General features: G+C 38.1%; 1 protein-coding gene across 2 annotated transcripts; it reads left to right on the top strand.

Moving 5' to 3' along the window:
• The first annotated feature begins 968 nt into the window (after positions 1-968).
• On the top strand, positions 969-21,699 carry e2f3 (E2F transcription factor 3). 2 transcript variants are annotated; one of them, XM_048201237.1, is made up of 8 exons: positions 969-1,567; positions 3,941-4,043; positions 4,196-4,415; positions 4,525-4,692; positions 5,586-5,700; positions 16,087-16,225; positions 16,313-16,620; positions 21,567-21,699. In XM_048201237.1, exons 1-7 carry the CDS (start codon positions 1,310-1,312, stop codon positions 16,585-16,587), a joined length of 1,278 nt encoding a protein of 425 aa, XP_048057194.1. In that variant the 5' UTR covers positions 969-1,309; the 3' UTR covers positions 16,588-16,620; positions 21,567-21,699. The 2 variants fall into 2 exon arrangements, with proteins under 2 accessions (XP_048057194.1, XP_048057193.1); XM_048201236.1 differs by lacking the exon at positions 21,567-21,699 and having other exon boundaries at positions 970-1,567; positions 16,313-18,205.
• The last annotated feature ends 228 nt before the right edge of the window (positions 21,700-21,927 follow it).

Here is a 21,927-nt window from a genome sequence, read left to right as displayed (position 1 = left end):
TATATGTGAATAAAAGCATAAATTAAATCTGTTTATCATATAAAGAAATAGTGTCTCTTCAGAAAATTTGGACTAAACCTCTCAATTCATATGGATTATTTTTTACTTCTTGAAGCGTCAAAGTGTCAGTTGCATAGCTGTCTATGGAGGGACAGAAAGCTCTCAGATTTCATCAAAAATATCTTCATTTGTTTTCTGAAGATGAACGAAAGTCTTGTGGGTTTGGAATGACATGAGGGTGAGCAATTAATGACAGAATTTTCATTTTTGGGTGAACTAACCCTTTAAAAATGTCCAAGTCCTCATTGGTATTGTATATTGTAGGTTAACAAAATTGTTGTTAATTGTTTGAAAACATTTGCCTGTTGAATTTCAGAAGTTGCAATACATTTTGCTGTTGGCTAGTTTCATAAAACTGTACACACAGATTGTACTGTATACACAGAACCCATATTGTAAAAAGAAGATTTAAAATAAAGTCCCTCTCAGTGTTATTTAGTATCATTAATATACCTTTATAGTATTTATTATTCTTTTGAATTAGTTTTTATTTGAATATTTTCCATTTAAATGTTAGTTTTAGTATTTTTATTATTCTTTTTTATTTCCGTTTTAGTTTAAGTACTAGAAATTTAAATTTATGTTGTATTATAACTTAAAGTTTTTTGGGTTTTTTTTACTTTTTAGATAACAACACTGGTCACTCTCAAATGCATTGTTAAATATATACTATATATTTAATAATGTAACTGTTATATTAAATATAGAATACATATTTTACGAGCTTCCTCGGATTTGTCTACTTTTTGTTTAATGTTTGGGTATAGAGAGAAAAAAAAAAGACTGTAGTGCACTCAGTATGTGTGCGCTCTCTAGAGGACAAACCGGTGTATTAAAAAATCCGCCATCGTGCGTTTTCATTGGCTCCACTATACCTATACATCAGCACTTAAGGGCGGAAAACAGAACGGAGCTGGCGAATGACTGCGCATATGCAAATCTGTTTCAAATATTTCCCGGGAAATCTGAGTTTCGCGGGAGGACCTTTCGCGCGTAAACCTCATCCCCTACTTCATTGTCCGCTTCCTGGAGCCATTTTTCGCTCTAGCAAGAGGGAGTTTGCATCGCATTTTAATCGCTTACATCGGGTGTTTTAGGATTTAGCAATCTCACTCATATTACAGCTATGCATTCCTAAGACTGTCTGCTTTTATAATTTATGATTATTTTATATCCACTCGCTCGGATTTGATAGAAAACGAGCCTCTAATCACAAGTGGGACAAAGGGAACCTGCGCCTCTGAGGATCATGAGAAAGGGGGGTTCCTCGGTCCCAGGACAAGTTATGTTAACGGGGGTTGTTAGAGGTGAACAACACGGTGTTTTTAGTGCGGTTTCCGATCGACGATGTGCAGCTTATTCCAATGCAGCCCGTATACAAATAAACACACCGCCGTCCACTAATAATGTCTGTGTACCCGAGGCTTCTGCTGACAGTTTGTACACAACTCCTCTACAAGGAGCGACACATGGGACAGGACTGCGACCCACACTAGGACGACCACCGGTAAATGTCTGCTTTAATTCTGTGTTAAAGTGTTGCACATTCAATCCTGCAAATGTTAAGTCGTTAGGCTAAGTCCACTTAGCCTACTTCTGCTGTCATCATGGCTACTGCTGGATCTGCTTTCTGTGCATTCGGGATCTGGAGTAACGTTAGGCAGCTTTATTGTGCGGAACTAATCAGCACGTTTACGATATATAACTAATTAAGAACTTTACTGAATGTCCCCCAAAATGCGTAATGACGCATGATGATTGTTTACCACAAACAGACACATACATATTTCCGCAACGTAGTCTCTGCAGTTACGATATAACTTTAACTGTATTAGACAACACGACTATAATCGTATTAAACAAGATGTTGTGTTGTATTGTTGTTCTTTAACTTAAAAATAACAGTATTGTAGTCTTTAACTCGATTGGCTGTCCAGTTGCACGCCTTTTAAAGTTTTCTTCGAAAGCTCGAGGGTTGCTGCTGTAAATCGCTTTATATAGGTCTGAAATAGACCATATGCGATTTAATATGACTAGATATGGTCTAATGTAAGTCTAAGAGTCTGCTTTCCACGCAAAAGCTTGAATTAGTGGAGTCTAGGCCCTGGTTTGTTGTCTTAGGATGGGGGATGGAGTCATTTCTGAGCTCGCGGACTCTGTGCTAAGCCGAATGCTTTGCTAACTGTTTTTTTTTTTTTTTTTTTTTTTTTTTTTTAATCGTGATTTACTGCAAAACCTCTTGACTGGCATTTGTTTACATATGTGAGGTCGATGGTGTTCATGTTACTCAAACCTAAACGGCTTATTGAGAGAGAACTTTTTTTTTTTAAAATAAATGTTCTATAAATGTCAGGACACAATTACAACTTTTTCGAACTTCACAAATCTATATTGTTTTGGATTTAAAAACGACAAATGCAAAACTGAAGTGAACTAGGGTTGGAAAAAGTTGACTGGGATGAATGGACAACAACAACAACAACAAAAACCTAATAAAATAACTTCAAATTATATTGTGAGTATTAATCATAAAACTAAACTTGTAATGTAAATGCTAAATATATGCTACAATTAGGATTTTTCTAATGTTAATGCTACTTATGCTAATGTTTACCAATTATGAAAGACCTAAAATTCAACCAAAACCAGATTATGCTTATAAACTAATTTCTAACAAAAAAAATTGCTTTTTATTGGTTTAAAGTTGCAATGAATGTAATCATTTGTGCAGCACTTAAGTGTGCTTCCTGTGACATCAAATATATTTCCCATTAATCATGTAATAATGACAGCAGTATTTTCGCAACACGCAAAATGCAAAAAATAGATCTTCACTGCATCTATAATTATCTAACGTGTCATTGGTCCTTTATAAGTTTCTCAGTGGTCACTGAGTTTAAGGCTTAGGTAATGGAGGACAGCCATTTTAATTTCCCCCCTACTATCTGTGTGTTGACTTTTGAAGTGGTATTACTAGGCAAACTAAAAACGAATATCTGCTGCTTTTCAGATCTATGAGCCTGTACAGTCTGCTGAAGATGCTTTTAGGGACACGCAAGCTGTTAGTCTTGAAAAATGTGCTTTTTAATGCTCACAGACAATATATTATATATTATTTTTAGTGATTTGTCTAATAATTTTACCTAGTTGTCCAAATAACACAAGTGTATTATTCGATATGCTCATGCATTTTGATACACGCGTTCTGTTTTTAAATTGAGCTTGCTGAATGGAGTAAAAGAGTTTTAATATTTCTGCAAATTCGGCTGCAATTTAAATTGAGTGTAGTAATAAGTATGGCTGGGACAATACATCGAATCTCGATTCACAATACAAAGAATCTGGAGCGATTCTGATTTTCCGATGTATCGCAGTTCTCTCTCGAATTGATTCTGAGCTTAGTTTTTAAACCGCAGATGGCACTACTATACTGCTTTAGAAACACTCATACACTGCCTGCTTTCCAGTTTCTTACTTAAACCTAAAATAATCATTCATCAAGTTCGAAAAGGTTGAAGAGAATTACAAATCTCACGTCATAAAAGCATTCTGAGCCGAGGTGCAAGTATATTTAACCACTTGCATGACTCAGCCGAATGCACGAGCGCTGTCCAGCAGTCGTCTTCATGAGCGTTTGAGAGTGTGCAGTTAAAAACTAGCCTAGAGCGCCATCTGTTGTTAAAAACTAAGCTCAGAATCGATTCGAGAGAAAATATCAGGATCGATCCAGATGAATTGTTGATACAGAATCAATGTATCGTCCCAGCGCTAGTAATAAGTCTTATACTATCGTAATACAGTAGTCTAACAACCCTGAAAAATTCACAACCGTGTATAACCAAAAGAGTCACCTTTCTTCTTTTTTCTTTTTTTGACACAGGCTAAAAGGAGGTTGGAGCTGGACATCACAGACCACCAATACAGCGAGCCAGCTAAAACCCTTCGGAGTCGCAAAGGAGCTCTTAAACTGAAGGTCCCCAAAGGTATTAAATTCATTGCCGTTCCACAGTTTTGCTCATGCAATAAGTGTGTAGAGCCACCGATATTAAATTATGCCATCTAATTACATCACCAACCAGCCCCGTTTCCTTCTGCTGCAGAGTTATGAATGATTGAATGACCTCTTACATTTCAGCTCCCAAAACCCCACCGGAGAAGACCCGATACGACACATCCTTGGGCTTCTTGACTAAAAAGTTCTGTCAGCTGCTAGCGCAGTCCTCTGATGGAGTTCTAGATCTCAATAAAGCTGCCATTGTGCTCAACGTCCAGAAGAGACGTCTGTATGACATCACCAACGTACTGGAGGGAGTGCGCCTCATCAAGAAAAAGTCAAAGAACAACATACAATGGCTGTGGGTTACTTAAAATTGTGGTTCACACTCTGCAACAGTTTTGAGCTCCTAGTAGCACCTTTTGGATTTGAAGTGTTTTAATCGTTGACTTCTGCTCTGGTGTTTGCAGTGGATCCAGTCTGCCGTCGGAAGGTGGTCTTCCGTCTCCAGCGATGCAGAGTCACAGCCTGGCCAGAGAGATGCTGGCGCTCACTCAGGAGGAGAGACGCCTGGATGAGCTCATTCAGACCTGCACGCGTAACGTCCAGCAGATGACTGAGGAGATCCACAGTCAGAAATATCCTTCACTAGCAGTTAGCTGTACTTCCTCACGTGTGTAATAATTACTGAAGACCAGAAAAGAGCAGGAATTTAAGCATTAGTTGTTGGGCTGGGTTGAAAATAATGGCTTGTCGATTTTAATAGGTTTTCATTTTGATGAACCAATATCGATTCTTAAATCCAAAGATTCGATCTTTTAGTCTTTTGCTGTTTGCAGTTGATGCGTAAACAAAACTTCACTAAACCTTATCTGTAGTGTGCCTCCCATCCAATAAATCGCAGTAAGCTTTGTTACTTTTGATATGAAACAAAGTGTCGGGTTTCAAGTTCAGTCTGTTTTATTACAAAATTCATACATTAAATGCTGTTCTGGTGCTCTTTAAAGGGTTAGTTCACCCAAAATGTAAATTCTATCATTAATTACTCGCCCTCATGTCATTCCAAACCAGTAAGACTTTCGTTCATCTTCGAAACACAAAAAAAGGTCTTTTTGATTAAATCTGAGAGCTTTCTGTCCCTCCATAGACAGCTATGTAATGGACACTTTGACGCCTCATAAAGAGATTGTAAAACTAATCCATATGAATCAAGCGGTTTAGGAACCTGCTTGACGCACGATAACAAATCTTGCGGAAACTCAAACGTGCTGCGTAACACGAGAACGAACCTCACTGGTTCTCGCGTGCGTCAAGCAAACATTCATCAACTCAAATCAGTTGTGCTAAACAGAAGCTCAAGCATGTTTTTGTTCAATCTGTTCAAGTGGCATGTAAACTGATCATTTCTTTGTTTTCACTAGTTATAGCAGGAAATAAACATGAATGAATATCAGAAGATATTGTGTTGAAATAAGATAAGATAATGTTGAAAGGCTTAGTTGTTACCTGTTTTGTCCTTAACCTTTCTCACATATGCCTATGTGACCTATCAGGACATCCGAAGAATAAAGAGCCTAAAAGACCAAACCGTCATAGCAGTCAAAGCACCATCTGAAACAAAACTGGAAGTGCCTGACCCAAAAGAGGTAATTTTGATTTAATTTCGTGCATGTAGTGTTTACTTTCCGATTCACCCCAAGAATGAAACAAGGAGGACTGTTTTCTACGGTTGGGAATCTAACTGTATTTTGCCATACATGGCATGTTTATATTATAAACGATTACTACCTTCTACTTCATTTACTTTTAAAGGGTTAATTCACCCAAAAATGAAATTTCTGTCATTAAGTACTCACCCTCATGTTGTTCCAAAGTGTTTTCTTTTTTTTATCCTCAATAGTAAGCAATGAAATTACCACTTTCAAGGTCCAGAAAAGTAGCAAAAACATTGTTTAAAATAATCAACGTGACTACAGTGGTGCAACCTTAATGTTATGAAGTGACAAGAATATTTTGTGCACAAAAACGACTTTATTCAACAAATTTGTCTCTACCCCGGCTTGTAAACATATTAACCTGCGTTCTTTGGGCTTATTGAAGTGCACATATATGATAGGCTTTATGATGGGAAAGCGTCCTTACTGGGCATTTAAGCACATTCAGACAGAACAAGCTTTTCACGTTAGCTAGGGAGGAGGAAATGTTTTGCAAACTCTTCCTTGACCCAAGAAATTATAAAAACCACCTCATCTTGTGCAGAAGTATAGTCAAAAATGCTGCATCTGTAACAGCATGAGAGGATATGTCCACAATAGGGCTGTGTGATATGATGATATATATCGTTACCACAAAATAAAATGTCTATCGTTTAGAGATTTTGATATATCGTAGTACGTAAATATATTGCACTGTTGACACTTGAAAATGCATGAATGAGAATATAAAGAGCGGGACGTGCTTGATGTTAAAGGTCCCGTTCTTCGTGATCCCATGTTTCAAACTTTAGTTAGTGTGTAATGTTGTTGTTAGAGTATAAATAAAATCTGTAAAATTTTAAAGCTCAAAGTTCAATGCCAAGCGAGATATTTTATTTAACAGAAGTCGCCTACATCGAACGGCCAGTCTGGACTACATCCCTCTACTTCTTTCTTTAATGACGTCACTAAAACAGTTTTTTGACTAACCTCCGCCCACAGGAATACACAAGAGTTGCGTTTGTAGAGTGTGTTTGTCGCCATGTCGTCGAAACGCTGTTATTTTCATCCCGCAGTCCAATCACCGGGTCTGATTCCGGCTCAAATTGATAGGGTAAAATTAAAGACATGTTTACAATAACATTGGGCGCGTGCATCTCCACGTTATGGTAAGAGGCCTGACCTTTCCGGGCAAGATGCCCTAAACTGCTGTCGAATCACAACACAGGAACCGCTGGTACAATCAGAACTCGTTACGTATTTCTGAAGGAGGGACTTCATAGAACAAGGAAGTCATCAGCCCGTTTTTATGACAGTGGAAACAGCGGTATACAGATAAGTAAATTATGTGAAAAATACTGTGTTTTTTACACGCGAAACATGAACACATTTTATATTGCACACTATAAACACAATCAAAGCTTCAAAAAAACACGAAAAACGGGACCTTTAAGAGTTATAAGCAGAATATCCTGAAAAGGCAGTGTGTGCATGAAACCTGCCTCTCTCAGAAGGCGATCGCGAATTAGAGATGTGCTCGATGTTAAAGTGTATTAAGCACAATAAGTAGGGGGTGGGTGATATACTGGTAGACACGATTAGCCGGTTGAAATGTGAGAAATTTTGGACTATCATCTCTGTCAAGGTTTCGCTCATGTGAGATTGCTATGCTGCGCTGTCACGAAAGATTATAATTTGCATGAGTTAAAGCATTGCTGTTTAAAAATAAGTGGTTTTAAACTGTTTAAAGGTGCTAAAGAGGATGTTTTGTGTTATACATTTTTGCAATATTACTTGAAACTGTCTTTACTAACTGATAAAAGACTATTTATTAGGTGCACTGAAAGGAATAATATTAATATACATCATCTGTGCACGAGGTAGGGCCTTAAAAACATCAGCCAATCGTTTACGCGATCATCGCATAAACGATTGGCCCTCTGGCTTGTCAATCACTGCCATGACGTTCCTTGTGAGAGACGTGCGCGGCTGCGCGCTCCAGTAACTTTCCACACTCTACAGGCGCCGCATGCAATGTTTTTGTCAGGAGACGGGAGTAACAACTGCAGATTATGAGTTACCTGCGGTGAGTCCGACATAATAAATCCACTAACACGACACAGCGAATGCCGGTGGTAAACACTCGTGTTCCAACACTCGTGCACGAGTTTTGGGAGGCGTTCCCTCGAAATGAGCTGTGAAGGAGGGGGGTTGTTCTTACGCATGCGCTCATTTAAAAAAAACTCACTAACAGTCTTTGGTTTCTCAGTTGACGAAAAGATCCTCTTTAGCACCTTTAATTGCAATTAGCAGTGAAAGACAACTCATTTCAGCATATGCACATGCTCTCTTCTCAGCGCCGTGACGCACGACATGAAGCCGCTGGCTCCTAGAGCGCGTGAGGACTGAACTGAGTACTTTTTGACGCCTAATTGGGCTTGAACGATTAAATACACATACCTATGTGCCAAAGTGACCACGTATTTAAGTTAATGGAGCCATTTATGTCTTAAGTGAAGGTATAGTTGAGAAAGACGAGGCTAAAGTTATGCCAAGTTTACACTACAGGATTTTAAGCCCAATTTGCAAGTTAATGAGCTCGCCGACAGGTCGGGCTGTGATTGAGGGAAAATCGGCAAGTGATCAGCGCTCGCCAATTTTTGTGGGAACTACTCACTGACGCATCGGAGAGGCTCGCTGACGCATCACTGACACCTCGCAGATGCCAGACAAATATCTAGCATGCTAAATATCTGGAGCTGTCGGCCGACTCTATCCTGTGGTGTCACGTGTTCAGCCAATGAAATATACACTGTCTATGGAAGCAGCAATAACAATCCATTCAAATATAATCTGACGTTTATTCACATCTGATACACATTGTGTAAGTAACTATAAAGCTCACTCAATCTATTGTTCTCCCAGTTCACCGGCCACATGTATTTCAGGACAAATGGATGAATTCACGTTATATATTAAGATCAAGGTCATTATATAGGTTTTTAAAGGTGCCCTAGAATTAAAGGGTTACTTCAGAATTTAGCATTAAGCTTTGTATTAGTAGAATACCACTAGTATTTTCGAATTACTGTGCTTTCCCCCTTCATATCAGCCCGAGATGAGAGATTTATGCATTTTTATTTTGTAAAAACGCCTCCGATGACGCAAAAATCGTCATTTTGCGTCATCGGAGGCTTTTTTGGCCAGAGGCTTAAAACTACAGCCAGTAATAGCAGGTAGTTCCGCATTTTTTCACCACACCCATACATATGCGTGTTTGAGGTTACTCACGGACATAGAAAAATAGATTTTATCAAAAGTGGGTGTCAATTATATTTTTAAGCTTACAGTAATCAACTTTATTTTGTCTGCACTACATCAGTGGTTCATCTCGCAAATTTATCGGTCTCTGCAGTCATCTCAACCAATACAGCAACAGGCTTTTGTGGTAACGTTAGCATAAATAGATAAATAGACTAACTCAGTTTTACAGAACAGTGGCTTTACTTGAAGTCAACTTATATGCAACTTATATGTAATTGTCTATCTAATGTTACTTTGCTAAGTTTGCAGTTTTACTGCTACCTACAACACTACATATAGGCTACTGTGTTATCAGTCTAGTATCAGTGAGTCTTACCTCTAGGCGAATACGCTTAGTACCAGATGCCCAGGCTGTTCGTCCTCTGGGAAAGTGAATATCGATGGTATCGCGGTGTCCTTCAGAATGGTTCTCTTCATTGCAAGGATATTTGGTTCGTAGTCCTCGTGCTTGAAATGGAGACTACATATTCTGCGTTTTTTTTTAGGTTTTCTATAACGGTGTCATCTCCAAACTTCGGGTGTTTGTTGGCCCGCAGCCACTGTTTACATCGCTCCAAATCTTTAACTTAATCGGAAAATGATGGAAACTTACTTGTCCTTTCCTGGTTTTGGGTGTACATCCAGGTCCAAAGCAATTTAGCACCATTTCGCTGTAAATGTATGAACTAACTCACGATTTATAGAATTAATATGAAACAAAGCAAGCCTAGTTGTTTGAATTTTCCTGGTAATGCCGCCTGTAACCGATAGGCGTGGTTTGGGCGTGGCCTTGCAAGGGCAGCAAAACGAGTGCATTCTGGGAGTTGTTGTCTTTCATCCACATTAGTCAAAAATACATTTTCTGCCTTTTCTCAGTCTAGAAAGCTCCAAATTCAAAAATAATTTTACATTTCTACTACATAAATGACCAATTTTAAATACACATTCATCTTTCCAGGGGTGAAGTACCCCTTTTAAAAATTGAATTTATTTTGGCATAATTAAATAACAAGAGTTCAGTACATGGAAATGACATACAGTGAGTCTCAAACTCCATTGCTTCCTCCTCCTTATATAAATCTCATTTGTTTAAAAGACCTCTGAAGAACAGGTGAATGTCAACATAACACCGACTGTTACGTAACAGTCGGGGTGTACGTCCCAATATTTGCATATGCCAGCCCATGATTGAGGCCTTACACAAGGGCAGCCAGTATTAACGTCTGGATGTGCACAGCTGAATCATCAGATTAGGTAAGCAAGCAAGGACAACAGCGAAAAATGGCAGATGGAGCAAAATAACTGACATGATCCATGATAACATATTTTTAGTGATATTTGTAAATTGTCTTTCTAAATGTTTCGTTAGCATGTTGCTAATGTACTGTTAAATGTGGTTAAAGTTACCATCGTTTCTTACTGTATTCACGGAGACGAGCCGTCGCTATTTTCATTTTTAAACACTTGCAGTCTGTATAATTCATAAACACAACTTCATTCTTTATAAATCTCTCCAACAGTGTGTAACGTTAGTTTTAGCCACGGAGCAAAACCTCAAACTCATTCAGAATCAAATGTAAACATCCAAATAAATACAATACTCACATAATCTGACGCATGCATGCAGTATGCATGACGAACACTTTGTAAAGATCCATTTTGAGGGTTATATTAGCTGTGTAAGCTTTGTTTATGCACCGTTTAAGGCAAGCACGAGCTCCGGGGGGCTCCGAGCTCCTTTCTAATTATGCCCCAAAATAGGCAGTTAAAAAAAAAATTTTCACAGGTATTTTGAGCTGAAACTTCAGACACATTCAGGGGACACCTTAGACTTATATTACATTTTGTAAAAAAAAAAAAAAAAAACTTTGATGGCACCTTTAAATGACAAAACACTCATTTGCACATATTTGAGAATCAGAATATCAGATAGTTGATGACATGGTGAGAAAAGCAATACATCTGTCATACAGTGTAGCCGGCTGGCTGCGGTGTGTCACTTGACAAGCATGACGTGTCGTCATGGAGACAATAAAGAAAACATTCTAAAGTAAGTCACCTTAATTCTGGGAGGTCAGCCAGAATTAGGGCTGGGCGATATATCGCATGCGATTCTCACGCGCATTTCGTCAGTAAAGCCGGTTCCCTGATTACCGCTAAATCGCCATCACCTGCTTTCAAATGGAGCGCCTTTTAATAGACAGAGCCGTAATTCACTGATAAGCCACGCAAAATCGGGTTCATTATCGAAGTCGATTCATCTTCGATACTGAACGCGATTTTGCGTGGCTTGTCCGTGAACTACGGCTTTGTCTATTAAAAGGCGCTCCATTTGAAAGCAGGTGATGGCGATTTAGCGGTAATCAGGGAACCGGCTTTACTGACGAAATGCGCGTGAGAATCGCATGCGATATATCGCCCAGCCCTAGCCAGAATGTTTAAACTTATGTGTTAAAGGGTTTAATTTTAATTAAATTGAATTCAAAATTTAATCTAATTTCCTCCCAACATCCATTTTCAAGTAGTCGTTGGGTGACAGTTGTCAGCTTGTGTAGTGTGTAACCTCCTGTTGCAGATCATTTAGGTAGTCACGTAGTGCGAACACCACAATGACTTCAAGACTCCACAGCGAGTCACGTAATCTGAACAGCGCAGCGATCTGCCGACATTTAAAGTCCTGTAGTGTAAACTTGGCTTTAATGGATCGGTGCAGTCAATCCTAAAGGGGCAGCATCCAAATTTACCTGCTGTCATTATTAATGCTAATCAAACAAAAAAGAGAGGAAATCTCTCACTACTTGCTTTTGTAACTTTATTAAGAATAAATGTATATTTATTTTACACAGTAAAGACTATGCATTTTTTTTTTTTTTTTTTTTTATACCTTTAATTACTATACATTTTCTAGTGCTTGAAGTTTTTTCATGTAGGTCTGTTTCGTCTTTGTTCTATTGTAGTTTGTCTTCTTTGCTCTTTCTTTATTAGTTTATTTGTCTTCAGTAAGCTTTTTTTTTTTTTTTTTTTTTTTTTAAGCTGAGTTTTTTAGGCTAGTTTTTTAATTGATGATTATGAAATTTCAATGATATGGAAAATGTTTATCTTATTTAAAGCAAAAATAACTCTATCGTGATGTATCGTTATCGTGATATAAAATGACTCCTATTGTTATATAAGATTTGTCATATCGCCCAGCCCTAGTCCACAAGTTTCCCACTGACAGGAATACTCTTTGGTTTAACTTCATAACAGTCATAATAAATGCAACACTCCTGATTCAGATACAAAAATAATTTGTTTTGACCTCTCTACCGGGAAATAACCTAATTTATTAAAGTTTTGTAAACACTGTTCACTTACGTTGCCAGGTTATTGGTAGCTGATTTTTGTGAGTTCTCAGCGTACTGGTGTGCATGTAAACATGATAATTGACTGATTTGAGACTCCTTCACTGGCGTAGCTTTCGTGCAAAGTTTGCAAATTGCCTGCGATATCCACGGGCTCACCTTTTTAGGTGAAATATTTCTATGCAACGTGACATTTTTCTTCATCACCAACTCCATCATTGCTCACAAAAAGATAGAAAATATGGTCATGTTCCGTGATTTAGAAAAGCAAAAAATTAAATGAGTAAAGAAACAAGTATATTTATCAGCTTATTTCATGATCAAAGACTGCAATAGGAGAGAGAGCTGGTGAGAGAATAGAGCACTTGCCACTTTTAATGAAAGTGACTTTCAGGATATGCTGCTGAACGTTACACTTAATTTGCAGCAGTTTGCACGTCTGCTTGCTGAACAAAGATACTCCCAACTTTTCATCTGTCATATCTGGCTACCGGGAGCCATCAATGGTTAATATTTTCAACTTATTTCCCAAAAAAAGTAATGTAGCTGCAGAGTCTTTTCATATCTTTTTGTCATGTCTTTATTTTTGCACCTAATTATGGAAAGTAGCATCAAAAGTATCAAGCACTATCTGTATCAAAATCCTAACAATACGAACTTCAAGAGTATATGGGGAGCCTTAGTGTTCGGTTTGAGTCAGATATGATTTTAATGACATTCACATGACATTTTAAGACATTAACCACTCCAAATGATTATTGAGTGAGTTACCCATTTATGACAGATCAGTTAAACTCATTCAAGAGTTAATTGACAATTAAATAAAAATAATCTGTTCATTGGAGTAATTTATTCACAAACTGTGTAGTAGAATTTACACTTTTCTTCAACCTAAAAAGGTTGATTTGATTTGCTGATGTGGCAATAAAAATAAACTTTTCATATTGAATTCAGAGATCAAATCTAAAAGGTGCTGTTCATTTATGTACTTTGTCAGATGGGTTGTATCATCTTGCAGCTCACCAGATGAAGATTTCACTCACTTTAGTGCAGTGATAGTGTGCCATTGGGAATGTATGATAATCAGGGTTTGAAATTAACTTTGACTCACCAGCCAATTTGGCTAAATTAAGTTGCCAGGCATTCAGAACTTCTACAAGCCTAAACAAAATATCAGAAAATAACGAGATTATCCAAGTTGCACCTTGTCAAATACAGTCTTCTGACTTCAGACCATTAATTAGTTCATTTGTCTAACAAGTGGCAGATGGAATGTGAAAATACAACTAATAAACCACAGTGTAAATGTCACTAACTGAATCTGATGATGAAATTTGATGTCGGTGTTTTGACAATGTCAGCTATTTTGTGAATGTCATCTGTTTGGATGTTAGGGCTGGGTCGGCTATTGATTTGATATGAAATCCTAAATCTCAAGCTCAATCTTTTAGTTTATGCTGTTTTCTGTTGATGCATGAACAAAACTTCTCTAAACATGTCTGCCATCATATAATCACAGTAAGCTCTGTTACTTTTAATATGAAATAGTCTCAGCTGTCAAATTGTCAATTTTATCAATTCCAACAAATGACATTTTGACTTAACCAGTTAGTGATGTCTTATTTTATGCATTTCTGAACAAATCTGTCATTAAAACAAGTTATTACAACCACTGTTTAGATGTTTGTATAAAGTAGACTTTAAATTTTTGTTAAAGTTGATATAAAAACTAGGGGTGTAAGAAAATCGATACACGTGAATATCGCAATATTATGTTTGGCGATGCTATATCGATGCAGTGTTACCTCAGATCGTAAACTGTGACTGGGAGAAGCGCAAGGGTGCATCGTTAGCGTTAGCATTAGCAAACCCAGCTCACAAGATGATAGAATTATGAATATTACTTCATTTGTGGCTTCGGTTGTCAGGCTAATGAGAACTTTAACTTGAATTTACAGAAATTGAAGTTAATTTCATGAATAAGTGATATTAAGTACTGAAATTAAAAAATGTGACGTTTTGAGCGCTGTTCAGTGGATTTGTAAACACCTCTGATTGGCCTTTGTTTACACGCTCATCAGATATGTCTGTGATTGGCTACAGTGATCAACGCATGGGAGCGTTTGAAAGCACACAGAAGTGTTTGAATTTGAAAGCGTTTTGAAAGTGGGAATGGGAGCGTTTTCTATAGGCCTTTGCACACTGAGTGCGAAATTTTGGCACGTTAAAAAATAAATACGAAACTTTCGTCCGTCATAAATTCTGATTAGGTTCGATTTTCAGAGTTTTTCGGATCCGTGGCACGCATTTTGAGATGTTTTGACAATTCAGAGCCACCGTACAAGCGAACGGCAAAATCCAAATGCCATCTGACAAGTTGATCCATGTCATCTACAGCACAAGCTACTGCTATAGCACTGTATGACAAACAAAGTGCGGAATATAAAGAGATTGTGCCAGTAGCAAAGCATCAAACTGAGCCACTGACATCCTAAAGTAAACTTTGAAATGCTCGAGACAGTCGCGCAGCTCCTTGATGAGGTGGATCTCCTTTCTCTCTATGCATTCTCGGGATTGGATGGACCTGATATTTAGATGACAACTTACTCATGCTCGCTGCTTGAAGACTCCATTTTGTATTGTTTTGCGAATTTTTTCGTAACGGATTCATTAAAGGTGCTGAGGATGTTTTGTTTTATACATTTTTGCAATATTACTTGAAACTGTCTTTAATAACTGATAAAAGACTATTAGGTGCACTGAAAGGAATAATATTAATATACATCATCTGTGCACGAGGTAGGGCCTTAAAAGCATCAGCCAATCGTTTACGTGATCATCGCGTAAACGATTGGCCCTCTGGCTTGTCAATCACTGCCATTACGTTCCTTGTGAAAGATGTGCGCGGATTGGCTCTCTGGCTTGTCAATCATTGCCATGACGTTCCTTGTGAGACGTGCGTGGCTGCGCACTCCAGTAACTTTCCATACTCCACAGGCGCCACATGCAATGTTTTTGTCAGGAGACAGGAGTAACAACTGCAGATTATTATAGTTGCCTGCGGTGAGTCCGACATAATGAATCCACTAACACGACACAGCGAATGCCGGTGGTAAACACTCGTGTTCCAATACTCGTGCACGAGTTTTGGGAGGCGTTCCCTCGAAATGAGCTGTGAAGGAGGGGGGTTGTTCTTGCGCATGCGCTCATTTCAAAAACTCACTAAAAGTCTTTGGTTTCTCAGTCGACGAAAAGATCCTCTTTAGCACCTTTAATACGCATCGGATTCAGTGTGCAAGATCACTGTGTGTGATGAATTTTTAGGATTATAAATACGAAAATTTCGGACTCGGTGTGCAAAGGCCTTAACGCTCCCATTTATATCTGTGCAAGCGCTTGGTGAAGAGCATCATTGTCTATTTACAACGTTTCTGAAGTGCTGATCATTGAAGCCAATCACAGATATAAGTGCGTGAACACAATGGCCAATCAGAGGTGTTTACAAATCCGCTCAACAGTGCTCAAAGCGTCACATTTTTAAAATTTCAGTACCGACTTGGTATTGTGGTCGGTACTTTTGACAACACTAGAATAGCCATTAATAGTTACTCTGGTTCTAGTAGAGGCAGCTCATTAAAGTCATTTATATTTCTTCCCTTGGTACTTAAACTCCTTTGCCATGTCTGTTCAGAGTTTACAGGTCCACCTGAGTAGCTCTAAGGGTCCCATTGATGTTTTCCTCTGTACGGACGGTGGCGACTCTGGGAGTGTGCTGCACAATGGCCTTGATGTGAATGGAAATCACCCTGCGTTTCTCAAAGTCTCCCAAGGCAAGAAACTTGCAACTTTTACAGTAACATCTGGTCCTTCCAAAAGAAAAGTTTCCTTCAACTGTATTTTCCCATTCTATATTTCAGAAGCTGCTTCAGATGGAACGGCTGATGGTGTGAAGATGAACGGTAGCGTCAATGGTTTTGGGTCCTTGTCTGGAAGTGCCCCCATGTCACCCCTCAGTTCCTCCTTGTCCTCCATTCTCCAACAGCCAGAGGAGTCCATCCCCTTCGTGCCGCTGTCTCCTGCTCTTCTCAGTGACGAATACATGCTGAGCTTGGGTGATGAGCAGGGTATAAGTGATCTGTTCGACTCCTGCGACCTGGACACACTAGCACTGGATGACCTGCTTAGGATATGAGCGATCCAGGAGGCCAGCCGGACCTGTTTTCAAGTTAGTTGACCGGTGCTTCTTGGTTCCTGAATGAAATCTAGATTGACAAGATTGATAGGTGTGAATCTGGGGATGAACTACAGACTGAATTTCATTTTTCTTCATCGTCGCATTTGACATTCACAGTTTACGCATGGATCTTTAGGTTTACTGCTACAGGATCCAAGGTTTCTCTTGTGTGATAATGTACAGATGGGTTTCTGTACCCTGATAATGTTGTTTTAAAGTTATTTTTAGTGTGGTGAATTGCATGAATTGTGTGATTGGTCTATAAACATCATACTGGTTTTTGTGATGGGAAGCCCCTGCCGCTGCCTCTGCGAATAATGCCAAAAGGTCACAATTTCTTCAAAACTAGAGTATTTCTCTATTCTCAATGCGAGTTTTTTTTCCCCCCATTGAGTTAATCTCTTGCTTGCTTTTATGGGGAAAGTCATCTCAGTATCGTAGGCTAGCTAAATATCAAAGAAGATCAGCAAGTTGTTCCCTTATTAAATAATCCAAAGTACATTTGGTGCTTTGTCACTTAGTATGCTATATGCCAGTGTACAGTATCTCAGGGCACAGATCAAGAGTGAGTGCTTTGTGTGGTGATGTAGTGATGTCTGGGTAAATGTAGAATGAAATCGGTTTTCCTGAACTACAGCGTCTTATCACTTTTGTTACCAAATGATTTGTGCAAAGAAATGAACTTGTCTTTTCCTTCTCCATTTTGGTGTGATTAATGTGTAAACAACAATGTAATGATTCTGCAAGTTCTGCAGTTTTGGCTAATTTTTAAACTTTAGATTGGAAACGGAATTTTGGATTTGACCCTAATGTAGTTCCCCTTCATGTTGAATGTATTTCAGTATCTGAATTGCACTGAAGACTTAAGTCTTATGAAGCCATCATGGACATCTGTGGCGCAACTTGCCATGTGATTATCTAACATTTACTGTCCCGCAGAATTGAGGTTTTTCAGTAGCAGCTGTTTTGTGTATAGTTCACAATTTTCCCATCATATGTTCCTATGTCCATTCCTATAAATTAAGTTATTTGCTTTTTTTTTTGTTTGTTTTTACATTTTTGGCGAAACCTCAATACAGACATACACAAAGGCTGCTGTTATAGCCATGCTAATGTTCCCCCCTCCCATACCTTCAGCCCAGTAAATTGGATTAAACCAATCTGTTACTTTAGTTGTATTTTAGTTGTAAAGTTTGGTTGTGTAATAACTTCAAATGTGAAGTAACTTGTTAATGCAGTTTTGTTTTTTTGTTTGTTTTTTTTGCTGTGGTTAAAATAAATTATGGTACATATTAAATTGGAATTAGTGCTAATGCTCACTAGTTCTCTTGGTTCTGCATTGGAATGAGGATGTTGTTCATGTATGCAGCCATATTGCATAGAAAATTATGACTAATCACTTTGCCAGTATGTATTCTATTCTACAGTGCAGTTTGATTTTGATCATTTTGTTTTTTCTTTTAAACTAGAGGCAGTTTTGTGTGCCAATGTGTGAAATGTGAAGTTTTATATGTGGATTGTAAACTGTGCATTAATTGTTTGCAAATTGTTTTTAATAAAGTTATGAATTTCTGCACATTCTGCCCTGTTGATCATAAATGTGTAGTATGTATTAAAAGGCCTTTGTTATTGCAGTGATTTGGACCAGTTTCTATAACTTGTTCTATTTAAAGGGGACATATTATGCCCCTTTTCACAAGGTAATATAAGTAGTCTCTGGTGTCCCAGAATGTCTGATGTTTCAGATCATTTATTATAGCTTGTCAAATTTGCCCCTATTTGGGTGTGAGCAAAAACACCGTTGTTTTTTTTTTTTTTTTTTTTTTTTTTTTTGTGTGTGTCCCTTTAAATGCAAATGAGCTGCTGCTCTGGCCAGCTTTCCAAAAGAGGGCGGAGCTTTAACAGCTCGTACTCTTTTTGCTCAACAACAAAGCTGGAGAATCTCATGCAGCCAAAATGACAATTTTCAGTAAGTGTTCAGCCATACATTGTTCAAACCGGAGTCAGACACTGATGGAAAGACTAGTTATGTAAAAGTAGTTTCAACTTTTAGAACACAACTGGATGTTTCTGAATGGTTAGTGGATAAATTTATGTAGTTGCTGTGGAGTTGATTCGACTCATTGACTAGCATGCGCCATCATGTTAATCTTTAGTGCAAAACCCGTATGGACTATGATTGCTATCAAATGTGTTAATGGTCTAATATTTTTTCGGACAAAAACGCACTCTTTTTTTTAGCAATCGAGCTTGCCAGGGTCAACATGCAGGCTATCCAAGCTAACGGGACTCTAAGTAGTGTTCTGTGCAGACGATGGAACAGTTAGCATGCTTTGCTCAAACTTTTGCCCTGGCCTTATAACTGGTACACAGTGTTCACTTGTGAAAACAAAATGACGGCGCCGTTGGTGGAAACGTGCAGATTAAGGGGCAGTAATATTATAATAAGATCCCGTTCCTACGTTGCAAGCGGAGCGAAATCTGAGCTTCTCATTTTTCCACATGCTTGCAGAGAAAGGCTTGCCAAAACAAAGTTACTGGGTTGTCCTTTTTCTCGTTTTCTGGGTTGGTAGATGCACCGGGGACCTGATTATAGCACTTAAACACGGAAAAAGTCAGATTTTCATATGTCCCCTTTTAAAATTTTTGGTCTCGTCTTGGTCTAACTCTGTGCTAAACTTTCATCATTCATAATTGGTTCTGAAGGGATGTTTATAGAACATCACAACCGGTCTTGTAGGGAATGTTACAAAAAAAAAAAAATCTATAGTTGTCATTCCATTAGTGCATCTGAGAAACTTCTGAGATCCTGAATGTTACGAAAATACCTAGGGAAAAGGGAACAAGATGATGTTGCTTATAAGATATGTAATATTGACAATAATATGCCAGTAGGGTAAACTCTGCCACTTTTTAATGTTAATGAGAAATGAAACCGGTTTAACTCAAATTCCAAATATGTCTGGATGTCGGGTATCAACTGATATGGAAGTGTCCATCAGAGAAAATAAAGAGTCTAGTGACCCATATTAGGGCTAAGTTCAATCACTGGTGAATTTATAAAGAATTTTCAGTTCAAATAAAATATTAGAATAAATATGGGATAAGCTGATCTTTTGAGCTCACTACTGAATTTAAATGCTAATTGTGTAATTATGGATGCAATGAATTGTCCATTTAAAATGTGTTAACGGGGAGAATTTCTCTAGTGTGCTGTCAACATTTTTTTTTTTATTTGCTCATTTGTATTAAGGTTATAATTTAAATTCCTGAGTGAATGCATTTTTCTATATGTATTAAGGTACAACATGATGCCTCTTGTAATGACTGTCCTTCTCTCACTTGCCATTAGATGGCATGTTCTTCATTTGAAAGACAGAAATGTCTCTAATCCACAATCTTGACAATATTCTTCTCACAAAATCAATGCAATGCCATTTAATGTAGATCTTAAACTGCTTCTTATAAAATTGCATATTGTTTTCTTCATGAAGGCTTGCATTTTTTTACTTATGTAGTGTTCTTTAGTGCTTCCTTGCAAGATGATATGATAATTTCAAAACCTTTGAAAGACATTTTTGCATAATTTCAGTCCTGCAATGCAGGTGATTAAATGTTTAATTTCACATAATTCTTTTTTAGGACCATCAGAGCAGACAGTGTCATCAGAATGAACAGGCGGGCACGTTCTGCTACAGATGTCCCTTATCTCGCCAAGCTTAGGCTAATGTGTCTCGGCTCTAAGGCTGTCTGCTCTTTGTCTGAGAGAAACAGCAGTGAATGGGCAGGCGATGTATGATGTAATTTGTTTTGAGTAGCGCCTCTCTCTTTTGCCTGTAGGGGGCACTGTTGAGACACCAAAGAGGGCCCAGACACACTTAACCTAATTCCCTAGTTTTGCTTGCCAGACACTAGGTTCATGGAAAGTCACAGATTTTATCAGTTATCCAAATTATAGTATGCATCCAGCAGTTAAAACAAATGGCTGCAGCTGTTCTCATTGGTTATGTGAAAAGTGATATTTGTGTGCCCTTGATTAATGCTTCATTCAGCTGCTGCTGTTGTCCGCACAGGCTCCGATGGGAAATTTCAAACCAGCAGCCTTTATTTCAGCCCATGCGCTTGTTCAGCCACTGCACCCTGTTGAACTGCCACATTATGATCTGATTTTTCAAAATGACTGTTTAATGAGTAATAATAGTCTGTTACTAAAGCGTGTGATTCATTCCACTGAATGTGTATAAGTGCTACAGTAAAGCTGAAACGTACACACAGCGTAGAAGCGCTACACGTGTGCACATGCACAGCATACGCTGCTCCTCATTCATAAAAGCACTCGCCGTGTTTTGATGGATACTGATTGGATGAGGGCTACGCTACGCTTCGATTCACCGCATCCTATGTGCCCAATCAGAAGCAGGCTGCCCTCCATTCCTTCTGCTCCTTCTGTTTCAGAGTTTCAGTAGTGAGTCTGACTGCTCAACTGGATCCTGCAGCAGTGGCCAGAGGTCTGTGGACAGTATAAACACCGATAGATTAGTATTGCTATTGCAATGCAAATAACGGCTATAATGCATCGCTGTGAGCTCATAAAACACAGCATACATTTGCATGGGTGATCTTATCCAGATTAATTTGTATTCAAATTCATAGTTATTACTTTCAGGAAGGGATGTTTGCAAACTAAGAAAAGCAGGCATAAGGTCTGAATGTGTTGACTGTGTGTGGAATTCATAGTAGCAGATACCAAGGCAACTGAATGACTGTTGTTATTGTTGATATATTGTGCTATTTTTCGATTCTTGCAGGTTGTTTGCAAGTTTGTTCGAAATTTATATCATGTCAGCATCATGTTTTTCAGCATTGCTTGTGTCTCTTAGGAAAATCATAGGGTTTTACCCAGCTGGAAATGTCTTTTTCTCTTGCTTCATTCACAGATGCTTGAGATGTAAACCCAGATGCCTCATTTGTGGACTAAATTACCACAAGCAACTGGACAGCTGCCTCTTCAGACTACTGACCAAATGGCCATCCAAAATATTACCCCATACCCCATGTGTTTAGCATTATATATATATATGTATATATATATATATATATATATATATATATATATAAAGGTCTGTCTGAGTTTTGTTTTATGTATAGGAAATATTTGATAGATAGGCCTTATATCATGGCTATACTGCATATGCCTTGTGAAAAAGAAGTACCCTTTAGCATACTTTTAAAAAGTACTTTCAAGGAATATACTGAGACTTATTTAATTGCATATTATTTGCAATTAAATTGTATTAT

Source organism: Megalobrama amblycephala, linkage group LG9 (genome assembly GCF_018812025.1).
Source record: "Megalobrama amblycephala isolate DHTTF-2021 linkage group LG9, ASM1881202v1, whole genome shotgun sequence".
NCBI classification, from domain to species: Eukaryota; Metazoa; Chordata; class Actinopteri; order Cypriniformes; family Xenocyprididae; genus Megalobrama; species Megalobrama amblycephala.
The sequence above is the reverse complement of the archived record's forward strand: the minus strand, read 5'-3'. Positions and strand labels throughout refer to the sequence as shown.